General features: G+C 55.2%; 1 protein-coding gene across 1 annotated transcript; it reads left to right on the forward strand.

The window, feature by feature from the left end:
- Positions 1–1,929: 1,929 nt before the first annotated feature.
- EPHA1 (EPH receptor A1) lies at positions 1,930–17,300 on the forward strand. Its single transcript, XM_030854073.3, has 18 exons — positions 1,930–2,011; positions 3,040–3,107; positions 7,361–7,642; positions 8,634–9,042; positions 9,732–9,887; positions 10,210–10,554; positions 10,679–10,806; positions 11,135–11,285; positions 11,799–11,895; positions 12,129–12,196; positions 13,028–13,153; positions 14,019–14,204; positions 14,357–14,418; positions 14,538–14,744; positions 14,934–15,083; positions 15,330–15,523; positions 16,873–17,028; positions 17,112–17,300. The coding sequence occupies exons 1-18, from the start codon at positions 1,930–1,932 to the stop codon at positions 17,188–17,190; spliced, it is 2,946 nt and encodes a 981-aa protein (XP_030709933.1). The 3' UTR covers positions 17,191–17,300.
- Positions 17,301–17,343: the final 43 nt, after the last annotated feature.

Consider the following 17,343-nt stretch of genomic DNA (forward strand, 5'->3'; position numbering starts at 1 on the left):
CCCGGCACAAAGAGACAGACGGAAAACAAGAGCCAGGCTCCTCTGGGCTCCACCTCTCCCTGCATGGGGCTGCCCCCGCCCTACCCCCTTGAGTCCCAGGGGTCTTGTTACTGTAACGAAGCACAGCACCGAGCCCATGCATTACCTCACCACAGTCTGGCTTATTTCCTAGCACGATTGTCCAGAGCTTGCTCCATTTCCCCCCTCTGTTGGCTGGGCACCCTTAGCCCATTCCTCCCTGCTGAAATCACAAAGCTCTGCCCCGAGTGAGCCTGCAGGAGCCTCCCCCTCCTTCCCGAAGTCCTTTACTTTAGAAAGAGGCCCATGGGGCAGAGCCTGTGTATCCTACCGCCCCTCTGTATATACATTCTAAAAGCATGCGTGTGTGTTGGGCGGGGGGAGAAGGGGTTAGAGCGAGACATATATGATGGTGTGTCCATAGGGGAAAACATCCTGGGTGAATCACGATAGACGATTGATGGTGTGTAACTTTGGGGACAGGAATTGGAGGGTGGGAGGAGGGAGGATTCTACTTTCCATTTTGTTTCTTTGTTGTTCAATGTGAATTTTCCAACTAATGTACTTGGATTACATTTATTTATTTATGCCAGTGAGGCTAGTCTGGGCCGGGAAACTATGAGCCATTTTCTTCTTATACTTATCTGTATATAAAAAAAGAAACACGCGAAGGATTAATTTTTGAAAATAAAATAAGCACCTAAAACGCATCACCTCCCTTCCTCCAGGGTGACCAAAACATGCAACAATTTAAACGATAGAAAAACTATGAATAATTCACCCAAATGAGATGGAGCCAGAGAGGGCTGTAGGAAGGAGAGGCCCCAGGAGTGCAGCTGGCCGCCGTTCCTCAGTGGACGACCACTCCCCTTGGAGCCACTGTCACCCCTGATTTGCACCTCTGCTGGGGTCCTCTCCTACCTGTCATTTTAGCCATCTGTGTGCTTGCCTTACGCCCTGGCCCCCGACACTCCTCAGACAACAATTTGTTTAGGGCCAAGACTGTCGTACTCTTCTCTGAAGCTTCCAAAGCTTGCTGCACGCAGGGTAGAAACTGAAGAAACACGTATCGAATATACTGGAAGCCAGTCTCCAACAGGTGGGAGGGCCGTGGGGTCTACACCACTAGCTTCTCTACCGCTCGCGCTCGGAAGCCCTCACCCGTTTCTCATGTTGCTTCGTAAAGGGCATGGTAACGTTCAAACTCCTTAACATGTTTACCGAGACCTTCCCTGCCCCGGCCCACACCTGTCTTTCTGCCTGGTTCCCAAGACAATCCTGAGCCCCAGCCGTCAAACTGGTCCCTTCACTCCCGGAGGCCCCTTGAGGCTCCCTGGCTTCAGGCCCTTGCTCGCGTGTTGCCCAATCTCTACCACCGAAACCCGGCTCACACAGTCTACTCCCTGGAGACTCAGTGTGCGCCCGGCTGGGCCTGCTTCCTCTGCCAACCAACCTCGCCTTGCATTATGGTCATCCAAGCCTCCCCGACGGGAACATCAAGATGTGTCTCTTACCCGGCCTTCCCCTGAGTCTATTACAGTGCTGGGCCCTGAAGAAAGGGAGAGGGAGGAATACAAATTCGAGGTGGAATTAGGCGAAAGGCTGGATCGAGACAGGGTTGGGTTTAGGGTTAGAATTAGCACTGGGTGAGTCAGTTCCCGATCCCACCCACTAGGCGGCGCCCGCAGTCTCATTCCGGTCAAGACGCCTCCACTTTTTGAAGTTTATTACCTGTTTTACAGGTTTCCTTCCTGCCCTACTGTCCCTTTAAGAAGGTGATCCAGGTGAGGCCTGGACTCCGCCCCGGGCTCTGGCCCCGCCCCCCGCCCCTGTCCGGCCGGCCCCGCTCGCCCAGTCCTCGCACCCAGGCCCAGCCGTCCGGGCCTCGGTCCCAGGTCCCGACCCCGTGCCATGGAGCGGCGCTGGCCCCTGGGGCTCGGGCTGCTGCTGCTTCTCTGCGCCACGCCGCCCCCGGGGGCGCGCGCCATGGAAGGTACCGACCCCCCGCCCCGCCCCTCCCCCTCCTCCTGGAGTCGGCATTCCTGAGGAGGCCCTCTCCAAGAGCCCCTCTCCAGCGCTCTTGTTTTGCCCGGCTGCCAGGCGATCGACTGGCCAGGCCAGTCTTTGGTCTTTAACCCCAAACAGCTGCTTTCCCGGGTCAGTCACCCCCGCCCCTGCCAGCAGTTTTCTCCTGGGGGTGGGGAGTGAGTTTCTGGCGGAAGCAGCGTCCAGACCTCCTACCCCAGCAATGGTGAGGACCCCTCATTCCCAGGCAGCCCTGGCCTCACGCGCCCAACCCAGAGATCTGAACCCTCTGAAGTCAGAAATGGAAGTCGCTTTATGCCAACCTAGGCTGGGGGACAGAGGGACCTGCCGCTGGGGGATGGGTTAGGACTCGGGAGGCAGGGGCTCTGGAAGGCAGGGGTCAAGCCTTCCATGTGGACACTTGCATGCTCTCTGACCCTACTACCCCCGCTTCCTGGACTCTCCGCTGTGTCTCTACCCCCGGTCCGCACCCCCAATCAGGGGCAAGGCAGGCCCTTTGCCAGGGGGAGGGAGCCCCTGCACCCAGGACCCCCCTCCCAAGTCCCCTGTCCACACCCAGCCCACTCATGACCCCCAGAGGCTGAGCTCCTCTCTCGCCCATCCGCCCTTCCAGTTCTGCGGCTGATGGGTCCCCCAGGCTGCACCAGCCTCGCCGAGTGAGAGGCTGCCCGTCCTCTCTGGGGCTGCTCTTCCTAACGCTTCCTGCGTTGACTTTGGTCAAAGGTCCAGCGCTCCAACCCTTGCCCCACTCTGCTTTCCTCCCTTCACACTCGGGAGAAAGACAGACTAATCATCGTAGCCCTTCACTCCTCCTTCCTGGGCCAGTTTCCTCCCCTAAATCTCAGGAACTCACAGCTGTTAACGGGATGCTGAAGGCTTGGGGCTGGGGGGGCCCAGGAAGAGGAATGTGGGTTGCACGTGTGCGGGGGGCCTTCTCCCCCAGAGATGACAGGCTCCCTTTCTCTCCACCTTCAGTCACGCTGATGGATACTAGCAAGGCACAGGGAGAGCTGGGCTGGCTGCTGGATCCCCCAGAGGATGGGGTAAGTGTCAGGGGAGGGAAGGACCTAGGGTGGCTCAAGGCTGAAGGCCAGTGTGAAATGGGGCGGTGAGGTGGGTGGAGGAACGTAGAAAAGAGCAGGAAAAACTGGAAGTGTCTCCTCTGGGAGGGGGAGGGGAGGGGAGGTGAATCAGAGCCTCCTGAATGTGTGGAGCCTTGGGGGGGGGGTGTCAGGCTTCACCCCCTGGGGACCGATTCAAAGCCTGGCTCCTCCTCTCCCTGTCCCAGCGAGGGAGGGCTGAATACTTGTGAGGACCTGGGGGAAGATGAGAGTGACACCTCCTGGGAAGAGAATGGACCATCCCTGGGATGGTTGAGAGCTGAGACCCAAGCATAGAAGAGTGTCCTCAATCTGGGGTCCGTCCATCCCAGTGGAGTTGCATAGACAGGTTTCAGGGGGTCTGGGAGCCCCATAAAAGAGTATTCGAAGTTGTGTGGCTGTATGTGGACTTTTTTTTTTTTTTTCTGGAGAAGAGAGCCAGAGTTTTCATCAAATTCTTCAAAGGGTCTTTGACTCTCCCAGAGTTAAAAGCTGCCCCATTAGAGGTCCCTCAGCCCTTGACACCTCCCCCGCCTTCCCCAGCCCAGGCACACCATGCGTTTCAAGCCCCTTCCCTCCTTGGATATTCCGAAGACCCAGTGAGCAGAGGTAGGATCTTGTGAGTCCCATAGAGCACCTTTCTGTCACTCAGCAGAGCTGGCCCTGGAAACACCGGAGCCTCTGCAGGTGCTGCAGCCTCCAGGACTCTGGCCTTAGGCCTCTTCCCTCTGGTCCTAGACCCTGTCCTCTGGGGGTTCCCTTTTCTCTTTCCTACTCCAGGAGGAATCCAGCCTGTATTTCTGGGGTTGGAGTTACTTGCTTTCTTTCCCTCAGAGTCCCAGGGCCCTGGCTCCACTCTCGGCTCTCCCATGGAGTGGCCTGTCATTAGAATGAATAGACTAAACCATAATGTATCCCACAGGAGGGGCTGCTCAGAAAATCCTGGATTAGGCCAGCTCTGACAGGCACCTCATCTCATAAAGCAGCTGATCACTCCACAGTGAGGGCTGCAGGTCCGTCTGCTGGCTCCCGCAGGCCTCCCCTGCCACCCCACCCACATAGCTCTTCCCTAATTGGGCTGCAGTGGAAGCAAGGCCCCTTTTGCAGCTCAGGCTCAACAGCTTTGTACTAGGAAGGCGAGGAGACAGCAGCAGTCACATTCCCACTGTCTGCCTTGTCCCCCCCTCCCCCTCCCCATCTTTTCAAAACACACACACACACACACACACACACACACACACACACATTCAGATTCACGCTCCCCAGAATGTATCTATGTAGCAACCAGAGCCATAAGTGAAAGGATCCTTGTTGCTGATCCTGAGCAGCTGCTTCTCCCCCATCTGTCACTGCTGGAACTGGGGGAGGCGAGTCATAGCTGGGAACATCTGCTGCCCCTGATCCAGCTGCAGCCCTGGTGGTCTAGCTAATGAGCTGCGCATGAAACCCCCACCACCTTTCCACCTGACCTTCACCCCAAGCCTTCCATTCCGGCTTCCCCATCCCAGCTTCTTCCTAAGAAGAGGCTCTAGGTGCCTTCTATCACTGCAGCCTGGACACCCCTTGTCTGATCTTTGAACTTCCTAACGTAGTACAAAAATACGTGCCTCACAGCAACATATACTTCTGCCCCTGCCCCCATGCCACCCCAGACTTTAGTTAAGGGTGCTTTTTCTCGCCTTTTCCCAAAGCTGCGAGTAGCAATGAAAACCCTTGGGAAAGCGAACTTTCTATGGGCCTCAGTCTCTTCTTTATAAAATAAGGGGGTTGCAACCAAAATATCAATGGAATATTTTATAGAATTTGAGAGCTTCTTAAGTTCATCTGGCAGAGAATATACTTAAGAATGTCTGAGAATTCTTTTGAAAAAAGAAGAAGAATGAAATAGGAAACTTGTCCTATCAGATATCAGAATGTACCATACAGTACATCAATTATAATTAAAACATTTGGCATTGCACGAGAATATTCAGGTCAATGGAACAGAATAGAAAGTTCCCAAACAAACCCGCATATTAGAGATTTTAGTATGTGATAACACTGGAATTGCAAATCAATGTGGAAAGTATAGAGTAGTCAATAAACTGACAATTTGGTGTCCATAATTTTTTTTTTAAAAAAGGAAGAAGGTAAAGTTATATCTTCACACTCTACAGACAACAAAATTAATTCTAGGAAGATTAAAGTCTAAACCTAAAAACCAAACCTAAAAGAATGTTAGGAGAAATATAGAAGATCTTTATAAGTTTGGGATGGGAGAGCTTCCCAAGCAAAATACACAACACAAAAAGGAAAGAAGATAAATGGTATTATGTAAAAATTTTTAAAGTATGTCAACATCACAGACATCATTAGCAAAATTAAATGGCATGACGGAGAAAATATATGAAATATGCATTTCGAGCAAATGATTAATGTCTATAATGTAAAAAAAAAAAAAGATCCAAATGAACACTCAGAAGATAGCAGTAGAATATCAGGCAAAGTTATAAATACATAACTGCATAAAAATACAAATAGATAATGAACAAAAGAGAAACGCACAACCTCCTCCTCAAAGAAAGGTACATTAAAATGGCCAGAAGCTGTTCTGTCCATAAGATTGCCAAAAGTAAAAAGCTCATTAATATCCCCTGTTGATGAGGTTTTGAGAAAATGCGCCCTCCTGCATTGTGAAAGTGTAAATTGATAAAGCCTTTGTGGAGGACAGTCTGGCAGTATCTTCTGATAAAATTTGTACTATATTTACCCTTTGATACAGCAGGTCTATAGAAATCGTACAGGAATCTACATGTTTACTTAAAAAGTAAACAATCACTAGAAGTTACTTAAATGTCCAACAATAGATGAATGATTAAATAAATTATGGTACATCCGTACAGTGGGATACTAGTTTATGGATTGCTAAAAAAATTAGGTAGAGCCATATACTCTTGTGGACATCTTTCAAAGACTTTTTATTCGTTAAAAAAAAAAAAAGTTATAGAAGAACACGTATATTTTTTAAAATTATGTTAAAAACACACGCACACGAAAAAAAATTCAAATGTTTCTCTAGAGGCACTGAAAATGATCTGGAAAGTTTTACTCCAAGTTGTTAAGAATGGGTGGATGGATGGGAGGACTTTCACTTCTTGTTATATGTAAGTTTTTGTTCTTTGACTTTTTGTAATAAGCACATAGAGGCATAATGATTAAGAGCATAAACTCTGGAACTTAGAGTGTCTGGGTGCACCTCCCAGCTCCTCCTCTTAATAGCTGGTGCCTTGGGCAATGTGTCCTTTAACCTCACTGTGACTCAGTTTCCTCATCGAAAGTGCTTAGAATAGTGACTGGCCCATGGTAAGCGCTACGTTAGTGCTGACCGTTATTATTATTAAGATTAAATGTAAAAGAAGTTAAGGATGGTCTGGATGGTATCTAGGGGTCCAACCAACTCTTTCCGTTGTTGATTTTTAAAATTTTTTTATTTATTTTTATTTATTTATTTATTTTTTGCGGTACGTGGGCCTCTCACTGTTGTGGCCTCTCCCGTTGCGGAGCACAGGCTCCGGACGCGCAGGCTCAGCGGCCATGGCTCACGGGCCCAGCCGCTCCACGGCACGTGGGATCCTCCCAGACCGGGGCACGAACGCGCGTCCCCTGCAACGGCAGGCGGACTCTCAACCACTGCGCCACCAGGGAAGCCCCCGTTGTTGCTTTTGATAGTGGCTGTAACTGGAAGGAATTTTGTAGAGAGTGAGATTCCCTCCTACAGAAGAGTTTTATGCTTGTTCTCACCCTCCAAAGGTCAGAGGCCTTAATATTAAACGCAGTCTCCTCGTCTCTGAACAAATAGGCAGAAAGTTTTTGTGCATGAGCTTTTGCTACAAAAATCTGCCTTTGGGGTACCTGACAGCCCTGCTGAGGGTAAAAATGGTGTTCATATTCTTGCAGTTGGAGGGGCTCATTGAAGGGTCCAGAGCTGGCCAGGGTTGTCAAGCGGGTGTTGTCTTGCCCATGCTATATCCGAAGAAATCTCCGACCCTAAACATTTAACCTACTATCCTGGGGCCGTGGGGTGGGGAGAGGGCAGGACAAGTAGCGTGAACCTGGGCATCTCTGACACCAGCTTCCTCGCCATCCATTCTAGAAATTGAGCATTTGGGGAACAGGTGATGATGGCTTGGAGGCTGACGCTCGTTTTCCTCTCACAGTGGAGTGAGGTGCAGCAGATACTGAACGGGACACCACTGTACATGTACCAGGACTGCCCAGTGCAAGAAAGCAGAGACACTGACCACTGGCTTCGCTCCAATTGGATCTACCGGGGGGAGGAAGCCTCGCGTGTCCACGTGGAGCTGCAGTTCACTGTGCGGGACTGCAAGAGTTTCCCTGGGGAAGCTGAGCCTCTGGGCTGCAAAGAGACCTTCAACCTCCTGTACATGGAGAGTGACCAGGATGTGGGCATTCAGCTCCGGCGGCCCCTGTTCCAGAAGGTGCTTCTACCCCTCGGGGCCATTTCAGCCCTGACACTGATCCTTGCCCCACTCCCTTCCATGACCCCACTCCACTCAGAAAAAGAGAAGGTGGCAGAAACAGGAAGAGAGCGTAGGTGTGGAATAGTGGAAAGAATGTGGGACTAGAAACCAGAAGGTCTGGATTTGAGCACCTTTTCAGCTGCGTCCTGACGTGGGGCGTGTCACTTAACCTCTCTGGGCTGTTTTTCCTTGTCTTAAAGGAGTGATAATAATATTTTATTATTAATAGTATGACTGTCAGCCTCATCTACTCCAGAGGCTTTTACAAGCATCCACTGAGATAAGAGCAGGGCATGGCGGAGGCAGGGGAGAGGTATTTGGACTTTTCCCGTCCATGCTCACTACATTCGTGTGTGACACACGCCCATAAGTATCCCTAGAGTTGTGTAGGAAGACAGTTCTCTGCAGGCTACTTTTTAATCCCTTCCCTCTCTTTCCTACTCAAGAAAACATACTGGAATGCAAAAGAGAAGGGAACATATTATTATAGGACGGACTCTCATTTTTTTCCAAAGAGCAGCTGTTGTGAAGTTTGTTATTAGTCATAAATGAATGATGACACACTTTATAACTGATCACCTCGTTGGCACTGAGGTTGGGAACACCTTTGAAGAGTGGAAATTATCTGGGCTGTAGCATCCCACAGCTGGGCTCCAATCCCAGCCCCACCATGTAGTAGCTGTATCGTCTTGTTCGAGGTCTTCAACTTCTCTTAGCCTTAGTTTCTTTATCTGTCAAATGAGGAAGGTGATGCATCCCACCTTGTAGGATTATTGCACGGACTCGACAGTGTAATGCACGTAAAAATGCTTGGCTCGGTAGCTCCCGTGTAATCAGCCCTCTGTTTATGCCCGTGTAAACTGCAAAGTATTAAGCAAACAGTCGTTTCTGTTACGTGGGAAGGAAGCACGACTCTGCCATTTTCCCTCTTCCCCACCCTTCTTCCCAGGTAACCACAGTGGCTGCAGACCAGAGCTTCACCATTCGAGACCTTGCGTCTGGAGCCGCGAAACTGAACGTGGAGCGCTGCTCCTTGGGCCACCTGACCCGCCGAGGCCTCTACCTCGCTTTCCACAACCCGGGTGCCTGTGTGGCCCTGGTGTCTGTCCGGGTCTTCTACCAGCGCTGCCCTGAGACTGTGCACGGCTTGGCCCAATTCCCCGACACTCTCCCTGGACCAGGCGGGTTGGCCGAAGTGGCAGGGACCTGCTTGCCCCACGCCCACGTCACCCCTGGACCCTCGGGTGTACCCCGCATGCACTGCAGCCCCGACGGCCAGTGGTTGGTGCCAGTGGGGCGGTGCCACTGTGAGCCTGGCTACGAGGAAGGCGGCAGCGGCGGTGTCGAGGGCTGCCTCGGTAAGGAGACTCAAGAGGTGGTAAGAACTTGGAGGGACCACTCGGGGGAGGGTCTACCGGGTGCCAAGGGAAGGAAGGAAGCCGACGCTCCATCTCAGTTTTTTTTTTTTTTTTTTTTGCGGTACGTGGGCCTCTCACTGTTGTGACCTCTCCCATTGCGGAGCACAGGCTCCGGACGCACAGGCGCAGCGGCCATGGCTCACGGGCCCAGCCGCTCCGCGGCATGTGGGATCTTCCTGGACCGGGGCACGAACCCGTGTCCCCTGCATCGGCAGGCGGACTCTCAACCACTGTGCCACCGGGGAAGCCCATCTCAGTGATTTTTTTTTTTTTTAACATCTTTATTGGAGTATAATTGCTTTACAATGTTGCAGCTCTATTTACAATAGCCCAGAGATGGAAACAACCTAAGTGTCCATCATCGGATGAATGGATAAAGAAGATGTGGCACATATATACAATGGAATATTACTCAGCCATAAAAAGAGACGAAATTGAGCTATTTGTAATGAGGTGGATAGACCTAGAGTCTGTCATACAGAGTGAAGTCAGTGATTTTTAAACGGAGTGTCCCAAGGCCCTAGGGAGACACACGCGGGGGTGTTCCCAGCACAAGCGATTTGCGGGAGGGGTGTGATTCTCCCAGTAAAACACTGGACAACCTTGGCTCTGTGTCATTCTCTCTCCAGCCTGCCCGAAAGGCTCCTACAGGGCGGACGTGGACACACCCAGTTGTCTCAAGTGCCCCCAACACAGCACATCCGAGTCTGAAGGGGCCACCGTGTGCACCTGCGAGAGCGGGCACTACCGCGTTCCTGGGGAGGGCCCCGCCAAAGCATGCACGCGTGAGTCCGGGGCCGGGACCTGGCCTCCCGTGACGAGGTGCAGGACCTTGGCTAAACCTGTGTTGGGGTCCGAACTTTCCAGAGCTTATCAGATATCGGGGACCATCCAAGGTGCCGGCCACTTAAAGGCCCCAAACACGCACCACTGCTCTCCCTGGAGGAACGCAGAGATGCGGTTAAGCTACCTTTTCCCCACTAGGAATCGAATCTCCGGGCAAAGGCCGCGGAGGACTTGGAGAATCGGGGTTGGGAGAAGGCTAGGGGCCAGCAGCTCCGGTGAGGGCCGTGCTGCTTCCTACTGATGGCCTGTCTTCTCCCACAGGCCCCCCCTCAGTTCCCCGAAACCTGAGCTTCTCTATTTCGGGGACTCAGCTCTCCCTGCGCTGGGAGCCCCCAGTAGACCTGGGGGGACGCGAGGATGTCAGATACGATGTGGGGTGTTCTCAGTGTCGGGAAGCAGCGCCGGACGGGGAGCCCTGCCAGCCCTGCGGGGAAAGCGTGCGCTTCTCCCCGGGGCCCAGCGGGCTCACCACGGCCGCCGTGTGCGTGGATGGCCTCGAGCCCGACGCCAACTACACCTTTAACGTTGAAGCCCAGAACGGAGTGTCGGAGCTGGGTACCTCCAAGCCCGCCAGCGCCTCACTCAGCATCAGCATGGGGCGTGCAGGTGAGGGGTCTGGGGGGCCAGCAGGGCCTGGAGGAGGCCGGAGGGCATAGGACCCCAGGGACACACTGACCAGCAGGAAGCAAGGAGAGGCTTCTTAAGTGATTTCCTCCCTCTGGACTCGTAGTGACCCTGTCAGGCTTGTCCCTGAGGCTGGTGAAGAAGGCGCCACGGCAGCTGGAGCTGACCTGGGCGGCGTCCCGGCCTCGCAGCCCCGGGGGGAACCTCAGCTACGAGCTGCACGTGCTGAACCAGGTGAGCTCACGGCGGAGCACCTCCAGCGTTCCTCTCCTGGGGCGCCGGATGGGAGAAAGCTGCCCGCAGTGAACCCTGTGGCTTTCTCAGGACAGAGCCCTCTGAGGAGCCCTACCCCGATCACTCCGGAGCCCTACCCCGATCACTCCGGAGCCCTACCCCGATCACGCCGCAGCCCACGCCGATCACGCCGCAGCCCACCCCGATCACTCCGCAGCCCACCCCGATCACTCCGCAGCCCACCCCTCCCACGTGTTCCCAGGGCTGCCCTTCTCCTCCACCGGGTCTGGTTTGGCACGGCCCAGGTAACACGAGTCCCCATCCACAGGATGAAGAACGGTACCAGATGGTTCTAGAGCCCCGGGTCTTGCTGACTGAACTGCAGCCGGACACCACGTACACCGTCAGAGTCCGGATGCTGACCCCTCTGGGCCCTGGCCCCTTCTCCCCTGACCATGAGTTTCGGACCAGCCCACCAGGTGGGTGGGTTACTCTGTGTTCTGTCGCAAACACACATGCGACTGTCATCCCCCTGAGGTTTCTCAGACCCTGTTCCAGTCAGTGATCTTCCTTCCTCGTCCACGCACACACACACGCACACGCACGCACACGCACACGCACACACAGGCACGCAGGCACACACACACGTAGACGCTGCCTGGGCGGATGGCCCCGTGCGGAGTCACACCACACCTCCTCCCCAGACGCACATTCTGATGCCTATACCGCCAGCCAGCATCCTGTCCCATCTCCTAACCCCTCAGGTTAGTGTCCATTGACAGACAGAGCAGGTTGGTGCTCCCTGGGTGGGGCCCTTTCCGCGGGCTCTCTCACCCACGCTCACACCCATCTCCCCAATTGGGGAATGCACACCCAAAGCCACCGAGAGACCGCCTCACACACACACACACACACCCCGTGTGCCCTGCCAGCCTCCATCATCCCTGGGGGCTCTGAGCACCCCCAGACTTCTTCACCCCACGTGCCTATAGTTTCCAGGGTTGTGACTGGAGGAGAGATCGTGGCCATCATCTTTGGGCTGCTGCTGGGTGTAGCTCTGCTTCTTGGAATGCTTGTCTTCCGTTCCAGGTGCTGTTCCTGTCCCCCCCACCCACCCCCCCACTTCCACCACCCTGGGTCCCTTTGCCCTGGCAGAAGCTGCTGAATGCCGCCCAGCAGCCCTCCCACCCCCTAGTACCAAAGTGTCCCCGCACCACCCGCTCCCCACCCCCTGCCGTTTCTGGGGAAATCTCAGCTGCAGCACGTCTGGGCCCCGGAGGTGGTCCTGGGCCCCTGAAGAACCTGGTCCCCAACCCTCACAGGAAAGCTCAGCGGCGACGGCACCAGAGGCGGCAGAGGCAGCGCGATTGTGTCGCTGATGGGGACAGAGGTGAGCCAGGAGCACCTGTGTGTGCACACATGTGTGTGTTGGGAGGCGCCACTGGGACGGGACCAAGGGCCCCACATTTGCTAGGACAACTCTGGGGGCACAGGTGGGCTCTCTCGTCCCCAGGGCTCTTGTGTTTTGCTACTTAATTAACTTTGGTTAATTAACCTCGTACTGACAGTCCCCCGGAGGCTCTGTGCAATCGCCCGTTAGCTGTTGGTGCCACTGCACCGGCACCCGGGCTCCGGGCAAACCTTCCTCATCCTCCCTGGCTGGGTCTGTGGGCTGAGGCTGGCTGGGAGGGTGACTGCCCGCAGGCTCCCTGAAGCCCTCCCAGGCATGTGGGCTTCCTGGTCACCTCATTAGGTGCCCCACAAAAGGGGGAGTCTAGGGGCCGTCCAAGTAACAGAGCGGGAGCGAGGCTTGTCTGGAATGTGAACGAGCTGTGAGTGACTGAGCTGTGAGTGACCGGAGGGAGTGACCGGAGGAGTACGGTGAGCAGCGGGGGGAGGGAGGCGAGGAATTAGGGTCAATGAGCCATGGGACGATTGGGTAACTTGAGGCCATGAACACGCTTTCGGGTCTGGGTTCCGGGCCCCAGCTCTGGGCCCTGGATGGTGAGGACACACGAGCTTTGCATGTAGACGGCAGGAGGAATGGCTGCGCTATGCAGACGTCGTTGATGAGGATAGAGACTGTCTTTCACTTCAGCCAGGACAGGACTCCTCGGGGAACAGAAGAATGAGCACCGGGGTCTGCTGGCCCCTCCCTCCCCCTCCCCCCAGTACTCCTGAGCCCTGGAGTTGGGCTGAGCCCTCTCTGTTCTCCCCGCAGAGGACAAGCTGTGGCTGAAGCCTTACGTGGACCTCCAGGCATATGAGGACCCTGCCCAGGGAGCCCTGGACTTCACCCAGGAGCTCAACCCGGCCTGGCTGGTTGTGGACACCGTCATAGGGGAAGGTGAGCCCTGTGGTCCCCTCTGCCTGTGTGGCAGCACAGAGCGGCCAGCAGGCCCCTTCCTTCCGGCCCTTCCCAGTGGACCCCAGCCGGCCTCTCCTCTGGCCCAAGAGCTCCCAGATGAGTTTCCTCCCTGCTCTACCCTGTGTCCTGCAACCACTGTGTTCATGTTTTAACCCCCTTATCAGGTGTCCTGGAGCAGCTCCCGCCTCCTGCACCATCTGCTTTTGTGGTTATGGAATTTCTGATAAAGAGCGTTAAACACATCATCTTTGTCAGGAGGGGGGGTCGCTGTGCCCAGGCTCAGGCTGTTCTCAGATGGTTCCCAAACATGGGAGGGACTCAGAGCCTTCCTAGCCCCACATTCCACCCCACCAGGGGCCCAGTGTCCTTGGGCTGCCCTGATCCCTTGGGTCACCAGGGAAAATGGATCTGAACAGAGAACAAAGCTCAGCAGTGTCTTTGCCGATTGTGTGGCCAAGTGACCGGAGGAGCTTGCGGAAGAGAGGCGGCAGTGGTCAGCCTCCCCGGCCACTTGTGTACTGGCCCTGACCAGCCTGCCCTTCGTGAACAGAACCCAGCCCCACTGCATGACCCCCACTCACCCAGCACCTCCTGAGTATCAGGGCTCTGCTAACTGGGGAGACAGTGCCGAACAGTTTGCAAAGCTGCACTCCTGTTCCAGACGCCCGGCCCCTGGCCCTGGGAAGTACAGCCAAGCCCTTGTCTCAGGGAGGAAGGTACACCATGTTTCTGATCCTCTGGTCCAGAGAAGAAAAGGGAACTGGAGGACTGGAGATATCGCTGCCTGTCCCCCTGGGGAGCCTGACCATGCATCTGGCCAGGACCCTGTTTTCTTTCCACCCAGGAGAGTTTGGGGAAGTATATCGAGGGTCCCTGAGAACGCCCAGCCAGGGTGCCAAGACTGTGGCCATTAAGACCTTGAAAGACACATCTCCCGACGGCCAGTGGTGGAACTTCCTTCGAGAGGCAACTATCATGGGCCAGTTCAGCCACCCGCACATTCTGCACCTGGAAGGCGTTGTCACAAAGCGTACGAGGAGGGGTGGTGTCCAAGAGCGCGCCGGGAGGGAGTGGCAGAGGAGGGGTGAGGCCACCGGAAGTGGAGGGGGATGTGCTGTCAGAGGCAGGAAGTGTGGTTCTGGGTGGAGACGGCCGCCGTGTGATCTGCGCTTTGTGTCTCAGGAAAGCCCATCATGATCATCACGGAGTTTATGCAGAACGGAGCCCTGGATGCCTTCCTGAGGGTAAGGAGGGCGGAGGACCAGCTTGGAAGGGGGATGAGCCACGGAGCCCTGGGCATTGGCTCTGGGTCCAGGAAGAGGAGACCCAGCCCATCCCCTCACTTGCCCACTCCCTGCTGCAGGAACGGGAGGACCAGCTGGTCCCTGGGCAGCTGGTGGCCATGCTGCAGGGCATAGCATCTGGCATGAACTACCTCAGTGACCACAGTTATGTCCACCGGGACCTGGCCGCCAGGAACATCTTGGTGAGTCAGAACCTGTCCTGCAAGGTGTCTGACTTTGGCCTGACCCGCCTCCTGGACAACTTTGACGGCACCTATGAAACCCAGGTTAGAGCCTTGTACTAATCACATACACACTCACACACACACACACACACACACACACACACACTTACATGCCGTACATACAGTCAGTATGTGCACAGCACACGATGCATGCTCATGTGGACACAATAACTTCCCATGCCCTTCTGTGCCCCGAAACACATCAGCCTTCTGCCCCACGTGCCCTGTTAGGGAGGGAAGATCCCCATCCGTTGGACAGCCCCCGAAGCCATTGCCCACCGGATCTTCACCGCGGCCAGCGACGTGTGGAGCTTTGGAATCGTGATGTGGGAGGTGCTCAGCTTTGGGGACAAGCCCTACGGGGAGATGAGCAATCAGGAGGTGAGCCCAGGTGTTTCCCTCCCCAAATCCTCCACGGCCCTTTCCTGCCAATGGCCTCATTTCTTCTTTCTGACCCACAGTCTGTCTGCATTCCTATCCACTTTCGTCCCCTTCACCTCATGCCCTGTTGTCTTGACTATGGCCATCCTGGTCAGGGGGTCTAGAGGCTCCACTACGATGATCTCGTGTGAACAGAGCTTCCTCGTGGCCTGCTGGCTTAGCTTCTAACCCTCTTCCTCGCTGCAGGTAATGAAGAGCATTGAGGATGGGTACCGGCTGCCCCCGCCCGTGGACTGCCCTGCCCGCCTCTATGAACTCATGAAGGACTGCTGGGCCCATGACTGTGCCCATCGGCCCCCCTTCCACCAGCTGAAGGCACAGCTGGAGCATCTGCATGCCAACCCCCACTCCCTGCGAACCATTGCCAACTTCGATCCCAGGTAACCACCCCGGGGAGGGCAGATCTAGGAGAACGGAAATGGACATTTGGCCACATCCACCGAGCGCTGGGCCTGTGGAGCTCCCAACAGAGTCAGGCATAGGAGGCAGCCCCAAATCTGCACCTTTGGGAAGACAGCGCTCTGCTGGAGGAGATGCGGCGTCTCGCCCTCCATAGCTCTGGTTTGATGGAAGATGGGAAGCAAACACGCTAAGATGCAAAGTACATATAAGAGCTACCAACCTGATACCCGCTCCAGTGAGCTTGGCCACTTAGAATGGGGTGGGGAAGACAGAGAAACCAACAGGAGGCAGACGGGGGGTGCGCGTCGTGACTGAGAAAGGGCAACCTTGTGGGATCTGGGAAGGCGCCCAGATCCCGTAGCCATCAAGGGTTGGGGAACTGAGGGCATGCCAATTGCAAACAGCGCAGGGTGCAGAGAAGTCTGGACTTTATCCTGAGCCTAGAGAACTACTGACCAATGTTTTAAAACTGTCCATGGGAGGGACATGATCATTGTGTTTTACCAAAAACATTGCCAGAATATGGAGAATCAACTGTTTGCGGGGGTGGGTAAGATGGGAGAGACGGGCAAGGCTTCAAATGCTTTATCGGGTAAAGCAGCCCTGGCGTGCTGGCCTCTGTATCAAACCACCATATATAACCTTGTTTCTGGGAGAAAATGTGCTCTGAGTTCCAACTTTTGGAACTATCTTTTGGAGCACAACTCCCTTATACACTGGAGACCGCATGTGCTAATCTTTCTGGAATGCTGGATATTTTCCCCCAGCAGATTTACTTTACTAATGGTTTCTGGCTCTGGCTGGCTTTAGGACAGGAACACTCATTGTATTGTTGGTGTCAGAGTGCAAGAATAACAGCCAGGGTTGGAGGTGGCGAGCAGGGGGCTGCTCCCAGAACTCGGGGGGCCACCCTGAAAAAAGCCGAGACCACGCTGGCCTTCCAGGGCCTCTGCTCACCTCGTCTCCCTGCTTCCTCTCAGCTGGGATAGTCGATACTTCATGTCTTTACTGGCCCCCATCGGTTGCCCAAAGCTGGCCACTGCAGTGCACGCGGGCTGGTGGTACCTTCCGTTTGGACCTGCGAGGCTGCCGCTTGCCCCAGGTCTGTCAGCGCAGCGGGACTGTCAGCCTGCCCGTTGCTGTTGCCAGGAAACCGGCCAGGAAGTGGGTTCACTGACAATGGCCGGGCTAATCCACAAAGTCTAGATAATCTCTGTGCTCAGACAGCCAACTTGAATGCTGCCTGCAGATGCACAGAGGCAGAGCCCCGGGTTCAGGAAAGCCCTGCATCCCCCTGCATGGGACTGAGGCAGCCCATGTCCCACAGGGTGACCCTTCGCTTGCCCAGCTTGAGTGGCTCAGATGGGATCCCCTACCGGAGCGTGGCTGAATGGCTGGAGTCCATCCGAATGAAACGCTACATCCTGCACTTCCACTCCGCCGGGCTGGACACCATGCAGTGTGTGCTGGATCTGACGGCCGAGTGAGGACCCTGGGGGCCCGGGCGGGGGACGCCTGCTGGGGCTTGAGGCCCAAGACTCACCGATTCCCCCTCCTTGCCCACAGGGACCTGGCGCAGATGGGGATCACACAGCCCGCACACCAGAAGCGCATTCTCTGCAGTATTCAGGGGTTCAAGGACTGAGCCTTCCCCTCACCCACCCTGTCCTCAGGGAGCACGGAGGGACCCTCGACCTGTAGGACTTTGGTGCCGCTGCTGTCCACCCTTCCCTGAGGAACTGCCTCTGGAGCCAGGAAGCCTATTGTTTTAAAAAGGCTGGGGTGGGGGGGCGGGTAG

The sequence above is a fragment of the Globicephala melas genome, chromosome 9 (genome assembly GCF_963455315.2).
Source record: "Globicephala melas chromosome 9, mGloMel1.2, whole genome shotgun sequence".
NCBI classification, from domain to species: domain Eukaryota; kingdom Metazoa; phylum Chordata; class Mammalia; order Artiodactyla; family Delphinidae; genus Globicephala; species Globicephala melas.

Coding starts and splice junctions, on each gene's coding strand:
- EPHA1 (XM_030854073.3), top strand. CDS start 1,930: ATGGAGCGGCGCTGGCCCCTGGGGCTCGGGCTGCTGCTGCTTCTCTGC. Junction 11,286..11,798: donor GTTTCGGACCAGCCCACCAG/GTGGGTGGGTTA, acceptor ACGTGCCTATAG/TTTCCAGGGTTGTGACTGGA. Junction 14,745..14,933: donor ACGGCACCTATGAAACCCAG/GTTAGAGCCTTG, acceptor GTGCCCTGTTAG/GGAGGGAAGATCCCCATCCG.